Source organism: Cuculus canorus, chromosome 1, assembly GCF_017976375.1.
Source record: "Cuculus canorus isolate bCucCan1 chromosome 1, bCucCan1.pri, whole genome shotgun sequence".
NCBI classification, from domain to species: Eukaryota; Metazoa; Chordata; class Aves; order Cuculiformes; family Cuculidae; genus Cuculus; species Cuculus canorus.
In genome coordinates this window covers 30,746,402-30,768,921 of record NC_071401.1, presented here as the reverse complement: position 1 = coordinate 30,768,921, position 22,520 = coordinate 30,746,402, and the positions used below count along the sequence as shown (strand labels likewise).

The window sequence follows — 22,520 nt, the reverse complement described above, 5'->3', positions numbered from 1 at the left end:
CTGAGAGTTGGTGGACTTCTTGTTTTCTCCTTGGCTCGTTGTTCCCCCATTCTGTCCAGCCACTGGTGTTATGGTTCCCAGGTCTGTAGCAACAGTGCAGGCAGGGAGATGGGAGCTTCTGCCAGCTTACAACCCTCCCTGGAAATTTCAGCAGGGCTATGGGGGGCCAGCAGCCCCAGGAGAGATGGAGGGGACAGGAGATGCGTGAGACCATGTCCAGAGAGGTTGGGGCTGCCTGGCTTGCTAGAAGTGGGATGCCAACCAGCAAGTTTATCGCAGTAGAAGGTCAGCATCATTTAAGACATCTTGCTCCAGGCAAGCCCTGAGAGGAGACAGGGGAATTGGTCTTTTGTGTTTCTCCATAAGGAGAGCCTGGGCACCTCACAGCTGGACCCATCCATCCCAGTCATGATTGACGGTTTCCATCCAAGAGCTCCGTCACTGTTTTTTCTTTCTGCTCTGTCCTGCATCCTGAGCACTCTGACATGAGCTGCCCCCATGGTCCCAGCGCACCATCCTCTTTGAAATGTCTTCTCCAGCTGCTGGTGTTGGGGGGTGGAGTGAATTAGTGACCCCTACTGTCCTCAAAAAGGGTTCTTCAGCACTTTGGGGTTTGGGTCTTTTGCATATATGCCTTTTTCACCCCTGATTCAGATGTGAAATAAGGTTGCTTCCTATTCCGGCAGCCAAGTGTCTGAGCTGAAAGGACTTGGGGTCCTGGGGAAGCTGCAAAGGCCAATGACTCAGGCAAAGACTGCTTCTTCTTTTCATTCAGAGATTTCTTGAAAGGAAAGCCTTAAGGTTTAAAGGAACCACTTGCTAAAGTCAGCCGTGAGATGTCCTGGTGTCAGCAGGAAGTTTGTAGCCTTGTCTCTGCTGTCTCCAGCTGTGTTTTTCCTTTTGTAGCCAGTTCCTTTGAATCCTTCCATTAGATTCTGAGGGATATTTTTCACCATCGAGGACTGTGCTCGCAGTGAGCCTGCTGGATGACCTTACAAAACGCACAGAGAGGAATTTTCCTTGTACTCAGCAGTGCCTTGGTGATATGGTTTTTTGTTGTTGTTGTTTTTTTTTGTGTTGTTTGTTTGTTTATTTTATAGGGAACACATGACAATAGGCGAAAGTTAAAACCAGCTGGTGGCCAGTCACAAGTGGTGTTCCCCAGGGCTCCGTACTGGGGCCAGTTCTGTTTAGTATCTTTATCAATGACATGGTAGAGGGAATCAAGCACACCCTCGGTAAGTTTGTAGATGATACTAAGTTGGATGGGACTGTTGATCTTCCCAAGGGTTGGCAGACTCCACAGAGGGATCTGGACAGGCTGGATCAATGGCCGCGGCCAACCGCATGAGTTTCAACAAGGTCAAGTGTTGGATCCTGTATTTGGGTCACAACAAAGCCAAAGTACAGGCTTAGCGAGAAGTGGCTGGAGAGCTGCCTGGAGGAGAATGACCCTGGGGGTGTTGATTGATAGTCTGCTGAATATGAGTCCAGGTGTGTCCAGGTGGCCAAGAAGGCCAACAGTATCCTGGCCTGCATCAGAATTATTGTGGCCAGCAGGTCCAGGGAAGTGATCACCCGTTGTACTTGGCACTGGTGAGGCTGCAGCTTAAATACTGTGTTCAGTTTTGAGCTCCTCACTACAAGAAGGACACTGAGATGCTGGAGTGTGTCCAAGAAGGGCAAAAAAGCTGGTGAAGGGTTTAGAGCACAGACCTTAAGAAGAGCAGCTGAGGGATCTGGGGTCATTTAGTCTGGAGAAAAGGAAACTGAGGGGAGACTTTCTCTCTCTCTACAATGACCTAAAAGGAAGTTGTAGAGAGGTGGAGGTTAGTCTCTTCTGCCTGGTGGCTACTGACAGGACAAGGGGAAATGGCCTCCATCCCTGGAGATGTATAGAAGAAAAGTAGGTGTCATACTTGGGGACACGGCCTAGTGGCGGACTTAACACGGCTGGATCAATGTTTGGACTCAGTGATCTTAAAGGTCTTTTCCAACTCAAACCATTCTGTGATTCTGTGAAGCCAAACAAAACATGACAAGGTCAGTGGGCACACAGCTGGGTTGCCTGTAGAACCCTTCAGCTCAGTGCTGCAGCTTGGTTTTCCTCTTTTGCTGGACCAATGGTAAAAATTGAAGAAAATGTCAGTAGGTTTGACCTTTACATGTGGTCTGAGAAGTTAAAATTGATAAACGGACAGCTGGAGGGCTGGTGGGGCTGCTTGAGCTTTCCTCCTCCTGGCTCCTGCTGCATAGAGTGGGGAGAAACTGTCAGATGATGGTCAAAGACATGATATTTGGGGCTAGGGACTCACCCCCTCTCCTGGACAGCTGTGATTTAGATTTTCACCTTGTGTCCTCAGAATTTCCCTATGGGTACCCAGATGTGGGCACTGGCTCATGCAATGGGGGCTGGGGCTTGTCTTCCCATTGCAAAACAGTGAGTGCTTTTGTGGAAGTAGGAGGCATTCCCTAATATACGGTAATTTAAATCAAAATAATGTATTGTACAGTACATACCTCTAATACACTATAAATATTATAATTGACTTGAATTTCTCACTAGGAAAAAGTCAATTCCTGCATGGCAGGGCAGCCAGAGGAGAGAATGCTTTAGTCTGCTCAGCAAACAAGGACCTATTTTTAATCTGAAGGCCCTCTGTTAGTTCTTACCTATTCAATATAAAAGCAGATTTACTACACATACAACTTAATCCCCCTTCTATATTTGCACAGAGATCCCAGAGCATGTGTACGAACAGTTTTTGAGATAAGAAGGGGAAGGCCTTGGGAGTCAAATTCATTATATTTGCGTGAAGTATTTAATGCTAAACATAAATATTGAGAGGACTGAATTCCCTTGCACTTGCAGACTCCCTTCTTGTGCTCCTGACGATTTTTGCTTTACATCCAATTATTAAGCACATGGTTGTAAGTGAATGAAAAAAAATTACAGGAAGCCTTTGTAGTAAAGACACTTGGCAAGCTTCATCTGCATAGGCATTCATCTGGTTCTTGCATCTAAACCAGGGCAAAACGGGAAGGCAAAAAACCAGGTAGGATCTCTCCAGCACGTCATCTACATCACCTTGCTGTATCGAACTTTAGAAGCAAATCTTGACCAGCGCTAATAAGCAAGAACATTCTGTGGCCAGTCATTCAGGCAGATGGCTTATGGGTACGGGGGAGGAAGAAATCAGAAGAAACGTGCTACTTAACTAGTGCAGACTGAGAGAATGAGTTTGAACCCAAAATTTGAGTCTGATTCAATCAGACAGACAAATGAACAAGAGCATTTTTATTAGCATGCTACATAAGAAAATTAAGGAACCATTCTCTCTTAATAACATTTTTGAAACCATTAACCAGTCACATTATGCTGGTGACAGCTCTTTCCCATGCTTTTGAGTGGTTCTCCCTGCCCTACAATTTTTCTCCTATGAGCAGAAAGCTGTAGTGCTGATTGCAAAGGGCAGATACCTAATTATACGGCTTGTTATAGTAGAGTCTGGCAAATAAAAAGTCTGCAGTTCATATAATGTAGAGAACGATGAAGCATCTCAAATCACTAATGTAATTCAAAATGGCATCTACTGGAATTTTTACTTCTTTCCCCTATTAAGTCCATGGGAAAGACTTTTTGCAGCAAGATTTGGAAGGCTTTGCATTTCTTTTTCTTGACTTATGCTGAAACTAAACTAAATGTTTTCCTGAAATCTTTATCCTGTTGGTCTGTCAGTCAAGTCCACAATGCGCTTCATGCAAACCTATCAGGGTGTTCTATGATCCAATGTGTGATAGATGTCTTGAAGGAAGACAATGTTTGACAACACCTCAGAGGCTTGAGCTCCTGCTGTGCTCAGGCACATCCCACCAAGTTTCTGGGACACATTGTCCTTTCGCTACCCTTGGTGCACGCTCGTGGCTGATCACTGTCTCAGGCTCATTGTCCTCAGGTGTAGCTAACAGGGAATGACCTTGGGAAGGAACAGAAGCTGGGCTGTTTCCCGTCAGTACATACCTCCGTCCCTGTTAACAGTCTGCTTTATAGTTGCACTTAAACCAGATATATTGTTCAGACTAAAACAAGGGGAAAGAGAGAGAGAAAAGAAAGCATCCAACAGTAAAGATGTGAAGTGAGGGGAAACAGGTACTTCTTTCTGTGTTGCTGAAGGCTTTGTAAAGATAACAAGCCATTAAGCTTTATGACCAAGATCTCACGGTAGTACTGGTTTGGGTTTTTATGTTGCTGTTGTCTGGCACAAGCTCTGGACTACTTTTGACCCCTCTCCTCCCCTACTGCATTTTCCTCCCTTCCCCCTCTGCATTTCTGTGAGATATTGGGTCCTTTGAATAAATTGTCCCTATTCATTTCTCATGGGTTTGTTGTCAAGTCCAGTGCCTTTCTCGTAAGGACAGTCCCTCAGGCTGAGTTAACCTCATTTGGTGATGGTGTAAAGCACAGCTGGGCTTGTCTCTTTTCAGTGGATGTTTCTAGAAATTTTCTGTGCTGGTACTCACTTGGCTGATGAGCAGTGTGTCTTTATGGTTGGAAATACCTGACTCCAGTGTTCCTGTTACATGACACATGGTATGCATGAAAATAAAACTTTGCACTTCTCCATGATTTCAGACTGGACAAAAATACAAGGGGAGGAGATGTTTCTAATTCAAGACTCTTCAATTTTCACAAGAAAAAATATAGATCCTCCAACCATCCTTCGTTTTCACACCCTCTTTCAGGACTATTATGTCTTAGACTCATTTTAGACTTTGTCCAAAATCCAGAAGAGACACAACACATAATCAGCAAATTAACACTTGCCAGACCCAGGGGTATCAGATTCAAAAGGAAAAAAATGAAGAAAAATAAGAAGGAAGAAGAACTGGTACATTCTTGGTACTGGATGAAGGGAATTAGACTTTAATGCAATGTGCAAAGGAGTAACAGACCAACTTATGTTAGAAAGATGTGGCAGCAGAACCCACTTAAATATTGGAAATTTTGGTCCTTGTAAGTTTTGTAGGAAACCCAAGACAGTCTCCCAGAAGAGGAATAATGTTATCTTGATGTTGCTAATGAGCTGGTGGCTGTCGGATTCTGAAGCAACTGCAGATAATATAAAGAATCAAAGGAAATCAAAGATGAGAAGAAATCTGTAAGTAGAGAGACAATGACAAAATTATGCTTCAAGGATTCTGTTTCTCCTTGACATAACACGTCAAAAGCTGGAAATATCCAGGCATGGGCTGTAAACAGCTTTGACAATCTGATTGATGTGGGCATTAACTGAAGTTACAACATAAAATATATGATCTTGCAAGTGCTTATTTTATCCCATGAAAGTGATTACCATGAGCACTTTGCACAGTGACATGTATGTGAACTTGTACCTGTAGTTTCTCAGGCGTGCTACAAAGAGATGTCAGTATAATGAAAAGCCACTATCTCTATCATTTATTTTATATGTATATGGAAGCGACAAGGCAGTTAAAATAAGTATCTTTTAAATAAACTCCATAGTCAGACCAGATTTCAATTCTACTCACATTACCCACATCTGTCTTTCTTTTACTTGTGAAGTTTTTCAGTGATTCAATCCTTGGGAAAAAAAAGAAAAAAGTTGTGTGATGTAATTTGGAGGAAATGCTGCTTCAGATTTCTGTAAGGTTTGCACTTCCAGTGCTATGTATTTTTCCTCCCTAAGAACACAGGTGTCCCACAGAAGGGTGCAATTTCACTAACATTCACCTAAATCTCAGAATCAGTTTCTTCAGTAGGCCTCCCACGAGATCTGCACCTCAGCCCCATCCATCTCCCAGGTATGTCTGTGCTTTGGTGGCAATTGTGAATCAAAAAAGATGTGTTTAACCACAGGGTGAGCAATTTCTGGTCTCATGTATGATTATTGCATCTGAATTTTTGCCTTTAAACAGTACTGCCTGGAGCTTCCTCAAAAAGGAAAACCTGAGGGTTATGTGGAGGTGTAAATGGAGGTGCTTGGAGGTGGTTTTTGAGGGCTCAACATTTAGTGGGGTGAGGCTGGTGCAAAGAGAAAGAAAATGAAATAGTGGCAGGTAAAGGAATTGATAGGACTGTAAAGGTTTCTAATAATCCCTCTGGCCAGAGGAACTGGAGGTAGATAGCTGTCTAGTCATTTGCTTTTCTCTTCTGAGGTAGAGTTGCATGAAGTAAGTGCTCCACAGTGTGATCTTTTACTTCTTATATAACAAGGAAACATATTCTGGCAAGGAAATCCCAGAGCAAAAGTAAATATGGCAAAACAAAGACAATAATTAGGCAGACCACTCATTATGTGTAAGACAACATCCACTGTCATCAGATAGAAAGTATTTTTCTGTCTCTAAGAGGTGTGAAGGAAATTTGATCTCTAAAATGATGGAGAACCAAGATGTCAAATAAAAAGGATCCTACCTTTTATTTTTTAAACTATCTTTATTTTTAGCAAATTTTATGATCATTGAAGGTTTGGGGTTAGCAAGGCTAGACCCTGTCTATGAGACTGTAGAGTACAGCAGATAAAGTCTTTGATCAATCAGGCAAAGCAGATAAAGATGCACTGAAAAAAGTTGCCCCACAAGCCACAGAAGTATCTTTCTTTCTGTCATTCATCAGTTCTTGGAATGAGAATTGTAGAATTTTATCAGCATTGAGGTGGAAGGTGAGGGAGATATAGGCTGATAACATGTACCTCGTCTGTAAGCTTATGACAGGCTTTGGTTCAGTCATTTCAGATGAGGCTTCCCAGGTCACTGGAGTGCACATTTCTGCCTCAAAAAGGCTGTATCGGGATGCTGTCTTCTTATTAATGTCAGGTAGAAATCTTTGCTGGAAATAAGAGGACAGCCTCCAGGTACCTTGTTAGACATAGAGACATGACAATCACAGCAGCAAATAATACAAAGTATTTCATGGCTCAGAAAAGACTTCGCTGTCTCATGAAAAAAGGGTTTGCAGAGATTTTGCAGCCAGGACAACTATTCTTTTCTATGAGGTTCAAATTTGTGATTAAACATGCAAGCAGAGACACAGTTAGAGGAGCAGTTATGCAGCTTTCCCCAAGCTACGGAGTGATCACAATTTGGCTTTAGAGAGGAACTATTGACCTGCTATTGTTTTTCTATTATATGTATGGGAAGCAGTGTCCTTGTCGATTGTCCATTCAGCAGTGAGCACCATAGCACTTGGTCTGTGATAACCTGCAAAGCACTGATGAGTATGAACAATAAATCATTTTCCTGATACTCTGTCTGTGCATGAAGTGACTTTGGTAAGATAGGAAAAGAGTAACATCAGCACAATGTGTAACCTTTGTGTTTATATCATGCAAAATAGTGTTTCAGTTAATGGGGTGACTGCCACACATTGGCATATTATCCACGTATTATCCAGGTCACTTATGGTTTCTATCACAATGGTCAGGTTACATACTATGCAAAATATTTTAATGGGCACCATGTATTTCCACCACCTCATCCCTGCTCACAGCTGCAAAGAGGTGAACTGTCTTCTCCCCAAACAGCAGAGGCTTAGTTTTGCTTCTTGCACAGTTGGCTCTGCTCAGACCAGGAGTGATGCCTAGTGGTGTCCGAGATGACTGGCAGCTGGCGCAAGGCAACACTTTGGCTCTGATGACTTATGTTGTGGGAGACACCTTACAGATGAGCACTTACACTGTAAATCAGTGATCCAAAGCTTATGTATAGGTAAGTGAGCCTGTTGGACAGTACACACGTTATGGTGTTCTGCACTCCACGGCCATCATATCACAAACCTTGTACAAGGGGTCATTGCCGTTGCTTGAGTGTGGTGGAGAACAGCTTGTTTAAAAGGGTCACTGGAGGGGAACCAAGGACAGGTGCAAGCTAGTAGCACACACCTAATGTGCAGCTGCATGGTCACAGAGACTCACACTTGGCTCCAGGAGTAAGGTTACCTCCTATACTTTTGCCATCTGTTGTGGTAGCAATCTGGCTGCTGGGTCTCCCTCATCCCATCACACCTCACCACACCTAAGCTTTTTTCTCAGACTTTGTTCACTGAGTCACTGACGCTAAAGCAATGTAACTGTCTTCAGGGAATTTGTCCCTTGACCTAGCTGTGATCTGTGCTTTGACTTTGTAATATATACACTTTCTCTCTTTCTGGATGGTTAAGAGAGAAAGTGCTACACCAAGTAAGGAACAACAATAGTAATAAAAAGTAGCGTAATATTTTTTAAAGCCAAATAACTCTGTATTTACTCTTGCTGAGATACACCTTACTATGAAGCTTATGCCTGTGATGAGACTGTTCATTTGAGCGTGGCAAAGCAGCAGGGACATCATAATTAATAATGCTTAGCAGGAAACAAATTATTGTGCTTGGTGTAAGAAGGGGGAAAACTGTTCTCTATTATTTTTTTAAGAGTTAATTGGTAGTAGGCGAAGATTTGCTGTGTTGAGCCAGCAGGTGCTGCTTTATGACTACATTAATGTTAATGATATCCTCTGAACACATATGAAGACAGTTTAACCTATTTCTTTCTCATTGCCTTTCTCTGTGTGTCTGTTCTGGTTCTAGTTACATTTTGAGTGCCACCACAGAGCACTTGGACAGACAATGACCTCAAATCTGCACAGATGTTTGCAGGCAGTTTTGTAAGACCAGGTAACTTTTATAACCTCCAAACACCCTGGGGCAGACTTGGCAGACTAAATGTTGAGGGAAATGGGTAACAAGGGCTGTGTCTCTGGCATAAAATCGTTCCTAGGGGTAGTATAACATTTCTAAAATTGCCCATTTAACTGTTCCTAGGTGTGCTTAACAGTAGTACCTGGGACCTAACTGTTTATTCTCTTCTTTTATCACTGAAACCTCTCTTCTTCTGGCATACAGTTAAAGCAGCACTCTGGCAGCAATTTAAACCCTTAGATGAACAGGTGCTAAAATTGTCTTCCTCTAAACAAAGCATGCTGTGGCTCATCAAAGCATAGTACATGCTACAAAAAGTAAACCAGTGGCTCCACAGAGCTTCAAATGGTCTCATTTCAGTGTTTGAAGTTTACTTGTTAGCCTGTATTCCCCTTTTCTCCCTGTACATTTGCATACCTAGTTTGGCAAACTTAGCACAAAGCTTCAGACATCTTCCATGCTATTTATATTTTCAATAAGATATTTGTTTTGCACAATGTCTAGGACATTGCATCATGTCCTGGACAGACTGGAGAAGTGGGCCTCTAAGCACCTCGTGAGGTTCAACAAGGCCAAGTGTAAGGTCCTGCACCTGAGTTGGGACAATCCCCATTTTCAGTACATGATGGGGGATGATGTGCTTGAGAGCAGCCCTGCAGAGAAGGACTTGGGGGTGCTGGTCGATGAGAAGCTCGACATGAGTCGGCAATGTGTGCTTGCAGCCCAGAAGGTCAACAATACCCTGGGATGCATCAAAAGCAGCGTGGCCAGCAGGTCGAGGGAAGTGATTTTGCCCCTCTATTCCTCTCTTGTGAGACCTCATCCGGAATACTGTGTCCACTTCTGGAATCTGCAACATAAGAAGAATATGGAGCTGTTGGAACGGGTCCAGAGGAGGGCTACAAAGATGATCGGAGGGCTGGAGCACCTTCCCTACGAGGACAGGCTGAGAGAGTTGGGCTTGTTCAGCCTGGAGAAGAGAAGGCTCAGAGGAGATAGTATAGTGACCTTACAGTACCTGAAGGGGGCCAACAGGAAAGCTGGAGAGGGTTTTTTCACAAAGGTTTATAGTGATAGGATGAGGGGGAATGGGTTTTAACTGGAAGGGGGAAGATTTGTATAAAACATTAGGAAGAAATTCTTCATGATGAGGGTGGTGAGTCACAGGCGCAGGTTGCCCAGGGAAGTTATGGATGGCCCTTCTCTGAAAGTGTTCAAGGCCAGATTGGACAAGATCTTGAGGAGCCTGGTCTAGTGGGAAGTGTCCCTGCCCATGGCAAGGGGGATTGGAACTGGATGATCTGTTGTAATTATTAACAAAAAATTACAGGACCAGGGGGAAAGGGTACAAATTGGAGAGGGGCAGATTTAGACGAGACATAAGGAGGAATTTCTTCACTATGAGAGTGGTGAGGCACTGGCACAGGTTGCCCAGGGAAGTTGTGGCTGCCCCATCCCTGGAGGTGTTCAAGGCCAGGTTGGATGGGGCCTTGGGTAGCCTGATCCAGTGGAATGTCTCTGCCCATGGCAGGGGGTTGGAACTGGGTTATCTTTAAGGTCCCTTCCAAACCTAACTATTCTATGATTCTACACCCAGTCAAAATCTGAGTAGTAGGTAAAAATGCTGTGAAAGGACAGTCCTCGGAGCTGGGTGTGTAACTCTCAAAACTTGTGTGACAAAAATACCGTTACTGAAACCCAATCGGTAGAGGGTATTTCTGAAAGCCAAACCTGATTTTTTAATAAGATTCCCAGATGGGTCCTGTGCCCCATTAGAAATCTGCCCATGCAGATCTAGTGATAACAACATGGGAGAATAAATCTTGCAAGTCTATAAAGACCAAGAGTGTTGTACGCAGCAGTGTTTGCCCATTAGGGCAATTCCAAATAAGCTATTTCATAATTTCTTGAAGGATGAAACATTGGTATTTGGTGTATGTAATTTTAGAGAGACAGGCCAGAAGTATGAAGCAGCAAGAGGTGGTACATGGAGTTGAGTAGAAATTGGTTAATGAGGAAGGGAGGGAAGAGGCTGTATAAAATCATAAGAAGGAGAGTGGAGCCCTACATATTCGTATTTTTTTGGAAATGGAATGTCTCTGATGAAATGCTGTTTTGTGAGCTATAGGAATAGGAGAAAGAAACCAGAAGGAGCAGTGACTGGGGAAGACAAAGTAGAAGAGGTGCTGATGTAGCTGGGCTGTTGTGAAGAGCTACTAGGAAACCCTGTCCATTCCACAGATCCAAACTGAGTTTTTTGGTGTCTTCAGGTTTCTTGGTAGTCACCTGTGAAATTCATAGAGAGTACAGCTATCTCCTTGAAACTTATGTGTCTCCCTATAGCATGACTTTCTGTATAGAAGAATCATTTATTATCGCTATGGCATATACATCCTCTTTAATTCAAATCGTGCAGATGTTACTGGTCCTACTGGTGACACATATAGAGATCAATGCACTTGTATATAATCAAATTTTCTCAGTTAATCTCTTTTAAAATGTAAGAAAATGCACAAGCACAACCACATCTCAATTGCTAAATTGGCTGTAAACTCAGTCAAGAGACTGGAAATACCTGAGCTTGCCAGTATTTCTAAATGAGATGCACCTTTCTTCCCTGGTAGGTTTCCACCATGCTTTGCCATCTAATCATCTGGGTCAGCATCCAAATGGATTTCATACATAGTTTTCATGATCCTTCTATAATATTTTTTGTAGCATAACATATAGCAAATCCTAACATCACACTCATTTTTTAAGATCTTAACTTCTTCTTCTTTACAGCTTTTAAAATAAAATGAAATGTTTAGAGTGCAGTTCAAGAGATCCTTATTAAAACAGGAGCTAGTCAGATAATGACTTAAATTGGTGCTACGTGGCCATCACATGTTATTTGATAAGCATTCCATTATAATTATGAAGTGGCTAATAGACAATTAATATACAGAATTACACACTTAGCTAATTAGATGATTTTATTTTTTTGTTGTTAGATTGAAATGTACAGGACCCCATAAATCACTATTAGAGATTGTTTAATAAGCCTGAACCCTCAATTTTCTTCCTGTCAATCAAGAATGGAGCTGCTGACTTTTCCTCTCACCCAGTGAGACTTGTCATGTAGAAGAACCACTGTGTTTAAAAGGACTTGGAAAGCCCTTAACTCCCAAACATCACACCAATTCTCAGGAGTCTGTGCTTGAGTCCATGCTCTCACAATCTGCTTGTGGAGACTGTCAGCTCCTGCACTTGCACATGAAAGGGGACACTCCTTATTGTTCTCCCTACCCCCATATCTTTTGCAGTTTCTTGCTTGATGCCTGTGAGGGACCAGGATTTTGCACATGGCCAAATGTTTTGAAACCCCAGGGAAGAGAGTGCTTATTTTCCACACAAGTGTTTCAGTCTGCCAAGCTGATCCTATTTAGTCATCCCAGGCCATGCAGCAGCCGTGAGCTTGGCAGCACCTTCCCTTGCAGAGTGGAAGCCAAGCTGAGCTGCAGCACTCTGCTGGGTGTGAGGCTCTACTTTAACCTTAACCACCTAATAGAAGAGGTTAACCACTGCAGACTCTTCTGCAAGTCAGTGCAGGGAGCGACAGCTGCATCTTTAGTCGGTGGCACAGTGAGTCCATCAATACTGTGGGCCAGGGAGAGTTCACCTCCAAACTGTATACACCTGCTTTGAGGTCTCTCTATGTGCCTAAAGGACAGTGAGGTGTTTAAGCTCTTCTGCAGTCAGCAGAGACCTAATCAGTGCAATAATGAGGGCTGGAGCATCACTCGGCTGATGAGCCACCAAAGTCTCAAGTCTGGTGCCTATTGCTGCTAAGGGTCTGTGGGTATTAAAGATCAGGGCCAGCAGATTGGCCACAGCCTGGTGGCAGGCTTGCCTCCCAGAGTGGCTCCTGCAGTCCACATGGGATACCTCACAGTCACACACAGCACGTTGGGGTAGCTGCACTCCTCCAATTTGTCCCAGCACAGGGGAAGACCAAAGAGTTTCTTTGGATGCAATGCCAGCTCTGCACCTCCATCACCCTTGGTGAGCGTACATTTGCCCTCTCAACAAAAACAAGTGCACCTGCAATTATTGCTGCCAGTTCTTACTCAACAATAAATACCTAATGGGCTTTTCCAGCAACACAGAGTGTGCTGTAAAGTTTGGGCAGACAGAAGCAGAAGACTCATAGAGTAATTGGGCTGTGAGTGTTTTGTTGGCAAGGCTCATGAACAGTATATCACATAGACATGACACAAAGGAATAGTGCTGACAGGGAGCAGCTTAGAGTTGACCAAGACATTGTACATGGTTGTGATATTTTTTTTTAAATATTCACAGCTGAAATAGAATGAAAGCAAGCTGGGAATGAGCTAAGATGGAACACCAAAAAGCATGACACCTCTGTAAGATGTCTCTTACTGGCAAAAGTCAAATGTTTTGTTTCAGCTTGTAAACAATATGTGTATTACAATTGTGGGGATAAATAAGAATGGCATGTTGGCTTCATGTTCAAAGCATTTTACAAGTAAAAGTCGTTTTCTCTTGACAGTTTGTATCAGGAAGTCAGCATCCAAAAATCACTGAGGACCTCATGAAATGGGGTATGAGAACAGATGACCTGTCCTGTGTCTAAAACGACATTCGGATCAGAAGCCAGGTATAAAAGCAAGTATTTCTGCTTCTCAGCTGATGCAACCATCCTGGATGGTGTTGACATGAGCATGCAGAGCGGTGTTTTGCACAGCATGGCACGTATGAGGGTTACACTGTGGCGCACTGTCAGCAGCACTGTGACGCTCTCCCTGAAAGGACAATTAGTCTGAATGTGTGGTGATATAGATCTGTCCCTCAAGCCATTTCTCTGTCTGAAAATAACCTGCTCTGGAGGTTTTCATAACTAATTTTTACACTGCCAGCCAAGTGCACTCACCTCTTCCTGGGCAGAAGACAGTGTTGAGGTACCACCACCTCTCCTCTCAGACACTTCACTGCCTCAAAACCTGAGAAAACATAATTTGTACTCCCTATCCAGTTACTCAGGTCAGGAGATGATTCAAGATCCCTCAAATACGCAAGATTCTTTTTAATGACTCAGTGGGATTTGCATCCAGGCTTAATGCCCTGGAGAAGAGTAGATGAGTGCAGTGAGACCAACCTGTGCTGACATGAACAAAGTCTGGTGTTTCAGAAGCACAAATGTAATTAGAGTGGCTGAAAATGGCAGTGAATGCCTTTGGTTTTTTTAAATAAAGATTCAGGAGTAGAACAGACTTATAACAAGAGAGAAAATAGAGAATATATTCCAAGCTCAAAGTAATATTATGCTTTTACTGAAAAAGACACTGATTATTCTGACTGTCCAAAAACAAAGGAAGGAAAGGATTCAGATTTACTCTAGGTAGATGCCACCATTCCTAATGGGAAGGAGGATAGGATGGGGTCTCCACAGTCCTTCCTGCAAGATCTTCATAGCAGCAGTTCAGACCTTGCTCTTCCATTTCCATCCCATCACTGGATGGTGACCTCTTGCAGCCCAGTATGGAGCTGAGTTTCCAAATTGAGGAATAATGTATATGTGTGTAGGACCATTCACTCTCTCCCATTGGATCCTTTCCAAAACCAGATAATCTCAGAGAAGGACAGCAAGGCCAGCTGAACAGCCTAGTGTAAAGTGTGCAGGTAGGATGTGGCAAATGGCTTTGATTCCAATTAATATGTAATTCTTTGTATACTTTAACAGCTTCTCCTGGAGATATTGAGAAACTGAAGCTGTGGACAAAGCACTCAGTTGGGAAGCAAATTCAAACCCTTCTTACAGAGCAGGGGTCACTTATCTCTTGGCAGGAAGGGGAGCACACTCAGCATTATTTTTGCCTTTGTAATCTTGTGAATGATGTCTCAGTCCTTTTGAGAGTCCGGCTCAGAATCAGTGTAGCAGCTAAAAAAAATCTGCAGTGAGCTGTTGCAGCATTTCCAATTTTGATGTACGTCTCTGTGTATGCGTGTGCACATCTGATGATATTCACTAAATTTGATCCAAATATATTAGTATTTGAAAGTGTAATTTTCAGCAAATATATTCTTCTTGCCAAAAGAACTTCATCCAGGTTTAAGGAAAATATTGTAGAAACAAAAGCAAAGTTACACTGCTAACTTAGTTCTTAATGGCTCTGGATTAAGCAGACTTTGTCCTTCTGCACTTATCTCTAATAACAGTTTCCAGTTGGCTTTTAGACCCTAAAATGTTCATCAAAGGTCAGTTGCAGTGGTTCATAGCTTCAGTTCTTCAGAATTCAAACTGACCATTTCAGTCACCTCTTCTGAAAACTGCTGAACCTGGGTAGCACCCTTAAATTTCCATCTAATGGAAGGCCTAGCATAGGCACCTTATGGTAAAATCTTTTTCTTCCTCTTTTGAAGACATTTTCCTGCTTTCCTTTGCAAGATCCTGGAGTTCAAATAGAGGAGAATGCTCCCTGGGGAGTCACCATAGTAACCCGTGATTTTTTTTTGTTGTCTGAAATTAAACATAAGCAATGGAGAAATCACAGAGAAGAATTCTACACCTGAGTTTATCATCTTTACATAACACCAAAGCTGACCTGTACCTTGAACTTCCTAAAGAAATAACACTCACCTTGAGACTGATGTTAAGTTGGTAATTTTCACTGGAAATTAACTGCTGTATTTATTATTCAAGAACCTTGATTAGAAAAAAAAGAAATCCACATCTGAAAGATGTGGCAAATAACAAAGAGAATGAGATCATTAGAAATCATAGATGTAAAGACGTGGAAGTTGGAATAGCTGCTATAATGCAAATAATATCTAAACTTGCAATGCATGAATTCCCTGCATATTTTCTTCTTAATAAGGTTCAGTGAGAGTCTGCTCTTATCCTTACAGTCAAAGAACAGCTCCAAACCCACATCGTCCTTGGAAAATAACTTCAAGTCTCATAGTGCATACAAGGAAGTGATTTTTGAAGGTATTGATATTAGTTCAGCAATCTAAATATTCAGAATAAACCCAAAACTTCTTTTAAGAGGGTGTGATAAAGAATCCACCCAAACTGCTTTCAGTTATGAACATCAAAAGCAGATCAGGAAGTCCAAGTTCAGGAAAGGGCATGAGAGCTGAGCTACCAAAAAGGTCATTTCCATGAGAAATATCTCAGAGCCACTGGAAAAAATCAAAGATGGTCCTTGGAGGCCAGTGGGGAAGAAATGCAGATGGGAATTGTGTGAGAAGGGTCCGCGGGACCTCTCAACCTTTGGGGGAGGGGACAGGGGCTGGTTCTAGGGTGAGGTCATCAGTCATGCTTGCATCACGGTAGGTCCTCTCTGTGCTCTGTTGTGCACCCCATCCCCTGCTACCTCGGCAACAGCAGGACCTCACACAGAACTGCTTGGCATGGGAAGGAGAGGGAAGACCACCGGCCCTGGGGAGCAGGTGAGCTCGTGCTGGGGCATAATTTAGCGCTGCCGAATTATCCAACCTGGCTTGATTTCATGTGGCTTACCCCCATCTGGCTGCCCACGCCAGCTGCCCAGCATTTCCAAGGATTATTTAGTTCAGAGATGGGGGAGAAATGATACAGGATGTGGGGGAAGTTGCAGTGTCTCTCTGAAGCCGGGGTCGATGTCTCCTCTGCAGTGTAAAAGAGCTGACAGTGATGCTGTCAAGTTTAATTGTCCCCAAGATAATGTCCTTCAATACTGTATATATTAGATGTTTCTGTTTATCTTGAAAACATGCCATATAAAACTGCAAATATATGTGACTTTAACAACTCCAGCTGCCTTCCCATGATACACAGCAACAAGAGGGTTTGGGCTTATGAAGCTGGATGTTTTCTGCTTCTCATCTTGTTACTTAGGGTTTAGTTCCCTCTGTGACTGATTTACCTCCCTGTCTTGAGGTTGATGATGGAAACACTGGGACTGGAACACCCCGAGGGGATTGGATGGTTTGGAAAGGCTGTGAGGGAGAGGGTGCAAGAGAAGGAGCAATACATGGCCCTGAGCATGGCATAAGTGGAAACAGAAACCTCCAAAACAGAGAGTTTTGGGGGAAATCCCTTTTAATAGAGAAGTATATTCTAAAAATGCAAGTCTAATGTAAATAAACCAGATGGTGATGTGGAGTTAGCCCTGAAAGTCAGAAGGAGATCCTATTGCAATAAAACATAGTGTTACTGCAAACATACCTGTATTGCAGTTGCCCTCTTCTTCATTAAAGGATTTAGATTTTGAATGTGATCCCTAATTCTCTGAGATTTTGGAGAAGCTTGGGAAGGAGGCAAAGGAAGCATGTATAGATGTTGGCTCTCAGAAGTAACCCGGAGAACCCCCAAACTGCAGTGCTCCATGCTGGAGATGGCAGGGAAAGAGGAACAGCAGGTTTTGGAAAAGAGAGGATGAAAACAGGACAGAAGATGCACAATGTGATAGCGAAGCTGGAGGGTATGAGGAGCTTGTGCATGGTTGTAACCTTGTGCCTAATGCTCTGGTCAGAGACATAGGGGGAAAAATCATAAAGATAAAGCTCTTCTCACTCACAGAAAGGCAGAATTGGGCTTAATAAAGAACAGGAGTGCAGCAGAGGGTCCTCAGGGCAGGAGAGAAGTAGACTTGAGTGAAATTTGGCAGCCAACTTTTTTTTTTTTCTCTTTTTTTTTTTTCAACTAGGAAAAGATATATTTGTGCTGTGTTTCTGGTGCACAGTAACCTTAGGAATTACAATGAATTGGTTACAAAAAATAATTCAACTTCAGTTCACAGGACTTCTTTTTGAAAATAACACAAATTTACTTTAGTAGATCACAAATTTTACTTTAGTAAAATCTGCAGAAAATAAGATTTTCTTTCTTATGAAATATTTTTTTGTGTGTGGTTTTTCTTTTGTTCCTGTGAGAAGACTTAAATCCTTCATTTGCCCAGGTTTACTTAGGACTAGATTTAAGCGGCAACATTTTAGGCAGCGAGAAGGAGGGAATAGTGTTGAACAGATAAATCCGAAGCTTCTGTGATTAAAATGAGAAGCATCGGAGATGCAGGCCAGCAGCATGGATTTTAAAGATGGGTTTTCTGGTAATGTGAAAAAGAGGCAGACAGACTGCGGGAAAGAGATGAACAATCACTATTGCAAGGCTGAAAAAGCAAGAAAAATAATGGAGCTTTCAAAAGATAAAAAGAAAAGAGTGACTGGGGAGAAACGAGAAGGAAAGATGGAGAATTGCTTATGTGTTGTGACAGGTTTTGGACCACGGTGATGAGAACTTGTTAGAAAAACATGCAAAGATCAATAGAGGTCTCCTGGTCCTGATGTTCTAGGACTGTGATTTGGATTTTTAATTATTTGTGTGAATTGTATAATTTGCTACTCTTCCTGCGGATTTTAAAATTAAAAGGCACAACTGCCCCTACATTTTTATGGTGTCTCATTAACACAGGCTACTGATCATCAATGAGAAAAAGCTGCTCTTGAGGTCAGTATTTCACTGTCATCCTTTAAAAATGTTTTCTTTTGAAAAATTGGTTTCGGCCTCACAACAATTTTTCATTTGTTTGCCTGTCACTCAGTTGAAATGAGATATTCTGAGGTACAAGATACTCCTACCTGCTTACATGTTTGTAAAAATGAGGTAAAGATATAAAAATGGTGAGTCCAGGTTTTTATACCAAAGCATGGGGTTCTGCCATATTGCTGCTTCATGTACCAATGCCAGATTTCTCAGCTTCTATAAATTATGTTTCTGGTTTATTTCTTGCCTTCCAGAGTCAGAGGGGCCACATGGTCCACTATGAGAACCAACTTATTTGCTTATTCCTGTTGTTCAATGGACTTTAATTCTGACCTTGAATTTTGGCAGTAATTCTGTTCATTTGTGTTCCCTGTTCTCTCAGTCCTGATCAAGCTTCTCCAGCTCCACTGTGTCACCTACTCTGCCAGTGGACAGTGGTCTCTTAGCAGAAGTCCTGCAAGAAGTCTTCACACAAATTGTGTCCTCCTCAATTTACTAAAGAAAGGCCATGGCTGCTTTTGATCCGACGAAACAGAACATGGAGCATATACAGCCTAAGATAGACTACGTTATCCCACTAATGAAGCTGCGGGATGACATGTTTGTCTCTGTTGATGGTAAGTGGATGAATGAGATCTACTGCCAGCCACCCTTTGTTTCCCATCAGAAACTCTTTAGCAAGAAGGCTCAGAATGAGTGGAGCATCTTGGAGGAGAACAGAGTGCTCTGGGAGGAAAACCATATCCTCTGGATTGAGAATAGAATGCTCCGGGAAGAAATCAGAGCTCTACAATATCTCCAGTCACAGAATAAAGCTGTTCAGGTTGTTGATGCCATTCAGCAAAGCCTCCGGAAAGAAAATAAGCCATTCCCATTCTTCCAAGAGATGAGTATAGGCTTCCAGACCAGTTCAGGCAACAAAGCTCTCAAGGAAGCCCAGGAAGATCACAGAGTCTTAGAGAATATCCAACAGGAGCATAAAACAGTCCCCATCATCTGGGAAGACAAAAAAGCCACCATAGTCCGTGAAGAGAACAAAGATGCCAGCTTGGATCTCCAGAAGGACACTAACACCATCACAGATGTGGAAGAAAGCAACTCTGGCCCAATGCCCCAGAGGGAACATGGAGCTAAAAAGAAGAACACCTCTACAAGCCAGAATAAGATTCAGTGTGCCCCAAGCATGCAGAAAGATAGTGAAATCCTTCAGACTATCCAGGACTTACACAAACTCCTCCACATCTATGCAAAAGAGAACTATCTCCTTGAGAAGAATGAGGATTGCCACATCCTCTACCATGTGCACAGATCCTTCCAAAAAGAATACAATAAATTGAAGATGCAGCTGAATGCTGTGAAAAACACTGTGTCAGGCATTACAGCTCAAATGGAAATGTTGGAAACAGAACTCATTGCCATCACTTCCCCAATGAAGGACAAAGTTGGCAACTAAGCATCAGCTTGGAGAGAAGTGGAGCTTAGTCCTAAGACTTGCTAGTTCAATCTCCTTGAAAGCTTCTCTCCTTGTTTCAGGAAATTTAATAAAACTCCAGTAGAACCTGAAGACATCTGGGGAAAATTGTGTTATTCTGAAACTTCCTCACATTACTTAGATGTATTTCACCTTCTGATTATACAGTGTGGGTGACTGTCATTGTCACAGAATCATAGAATGTCCTGAGTTGGAAGGGACCCACAAGGGTTACCAAGTATAACTCCTTTCCCTACACAGGACAAACCCAACATGCATACCATGTGTCTGATGGCATTCTCCAAATGCTTCTTGAATATTGTCAGGTTTGGTGCCATGACTACTTCCCTTGGGAGCCTGTTCCAGTGCTCTACCACCCTCTGAGTGAAGAACCTTTTCTTACTACCCAACCTGAACCTCCCCTCACACATATTTCTGCCATTTCCTTGGGTTCTATCATTGGTTGCCAGAGAAAAGAGATCAGCACCTGCTCCTCCTTTTTCCCTCGTGAGGAAGCAGTAAACTGTGATGAGGTCTCCCCTCAGTCTCTTCTTCTCCACGTCAAACAGAGCAAATGACCTTAGCGGGTTCTCATACAGCTTCCCCTGCAAGCCCTTCACCAACTTTGTGGTCTTCCCCTCGACACTCCCCAGCAGCATTATGTGCTTTTTATACTGAGGTGCCCCAAACTGCACACAGTACTCAAGGTGCGGCTGCACTAGTGCAGAGCAGAGTGGGACAGTAATTTGCCTAGTGTCAGGAAATCATGTTTTTCAGCATTTTTTTTTTCAAGTTTCTGAAAATAAGGCCTAGATTTTTTCAAAAGACAATTCATACTTTTTATACTTAATTTGAAGTATCCTATTTTGGCTATACTTTTCAGAGGGATGAGTCCTTCCTGAAAATGAGGATATGAACTGTGAGCTGAATTTGAATCCCTGGTGGTCCCTTTCTATCTTATGGCTGGCCAAGTCCAATGGCTGAACTGTGTCTCCTGCCATTCACCAGCCTTCCCTCACTCACATAGAGTAAGCAGTGAATCATAGAAAATGTAGCCTCCCAGAGGAGGAAGGCCCTTGAAAGACAATGGGGCACAGAAAAACACACATATATATATATGTGCCATATATATACATTCTTGCTGTTTCCTTTTCCCAGTCCCACATTCCCTCTTAAACCATTGCCTCTTTCCCTTGTTTAAAGCTCTTCCTCTGAAGAAAATGAATCTCTTGCCTCAGAGTATAACAGAACATAAAGCAAACATTGCCCACCAGAACAGCACATCCCCTTCTGCCTTGGTTATTTGTAAATTACCTTAAGCATTTTGTACTTTAATTAGGCTTAATTCTTCTCAAATTGCCTTATTTTGGTACACTTGAGTAGTATAATTGATTTCAAGTTAGATTATTATTTGCTGATAAATAGCACTTTTAGGATGCAGTGTATATAGGAAAGACTGTTTATTGTCCTATTTATAGCTCACTGCTAAAAGAAAATCCATGTAGACTCTGGTGGATTTTTTGGACCAGTTCTTCTTGGTGGGCAGGAATTTTGTCTTTGTCTGCAAATTATCACATGTAGTTGTGGAGCTGATAGCTCTCTAGCCTGGAGGAGCATTGATATTTCCAGTTGTATGACAGGGCAAGGGAAAGGGCAGTATCCTGCCACTGTGCAGCAGAAGCCTCTTGGGCAGCTTTGTGAGTCTTTCTGAAATCTTCCATTGGATTTGGACACCAGAAAGCAGGACCACGTGTTCCACAACAACTTACTGTTACATGCTGAGGACTGGACTGGGGTAAGCATGCTGTGGGTCTAAGCCCCGATTCCCTCACCAGCCCCACTCCATCACCTGGTGGGTCTCCATTGGCCTGTGAGAGGTGGACAAGAAGACTACAGTAAGAAATGTGGGTCCCAACTTATAGTCCAAAGATATATTGACAGTCCTCTGCTACAAAGTGCTGATGAATACAGGAGAATCTCTTCTCCGAGACATCATGGTATGGCCATGGGAATGAATGGAGCAAGCAGAAGGGCCACATCTCCTGCACAGAGCAATGAAGTCCCTCTTAATTCTTTGAATGGTCAGATAAAGCAGCTCTGTAGCAAGCAAGTTACCAAAACCAGCACTTTCATGGCCTTTCCACTGCTTAAGCTGGTACCTGAATGTGTATCTGCTCAAGCTCTGAATCGACACACCAGTCTCAAGTGATCTGCTGACACAGGAGATGGAGAGCCTGTTGATATGCTCATGTTTAAAAATCGGATGTAGTCTCAGTTGTGTGGCCAGAGTGTTTGGAAACACATTTTCCTCTGTCTTGGACATCCCTGGTGCAGTGCAATTTGTCACAGTCTTTCAGACAGAATATGTGAGTTTGTAGGTAATCTAACAAGACAGGCACAAGGAAACATTTGCAGAGCAAAGATAGGACTATTATTGTAAAGAAAATCAAGGTTATGGTGGAGTTTATCTCCTGCAACAACATGCAAGAAGCAGGTTGTCACTGTAGCTTATAAGTGTCTCAGTGATTTGGCGCCAAATTACCCAAAGGACGAATTATCTTTCACCTTGTATTTCACTCAGACAACGCCAAGCCGAGTACTAGTAATGACTGTTTATTTCAGAGGTTTAAAGTAAAGGCATTTTCTTTGCTGTTAGGGCTTCAAGGTGCTGAGACAAATCTCCTCTCATGATTGAAGGTAAAGGGCTGCTCTTAGTGTGCAAGGAGGGCTGCATGTTTAAGGACCAGGCTAGAAGAAGGGGAACAATGTCTGTTGACAGGAGGATATGCTGACAGCAAGTTACTCCTCCTTAATGATGGGATTAC

At 42.7% G+C, this 22,520-nt stretch overlaps 1 protein-coding gene across 1 annotated transcript; it reads left to right on the top strand.

The window, feature by feature from the left end:
- The first annotated feature begins 16,026 nt into the window (after window positions 1-16,026).
- CBY2 (chibby family member 2) lies at window positions 16,027-20,702 on the top strand. The gene is made up of 2 exons (XM_009557763.2): window positions 16,027-16,150; window positions 18,607-20,702. The coding sequence occupies exon 2, from the start codon at window positions 18,733-18,735 to the stop codon at window positions 19,675-19,677; it is 945 nt and encodes a 314-aa protein (XP_009556058.2). The 5' UTR covers window positions 16,027-16,150; window positions 18,607-18,732; the 3' UTR covers window positions 19,678-20,702.
- Window positions 20,703-22,520: the final 1,818 nt, after the last annotated feature.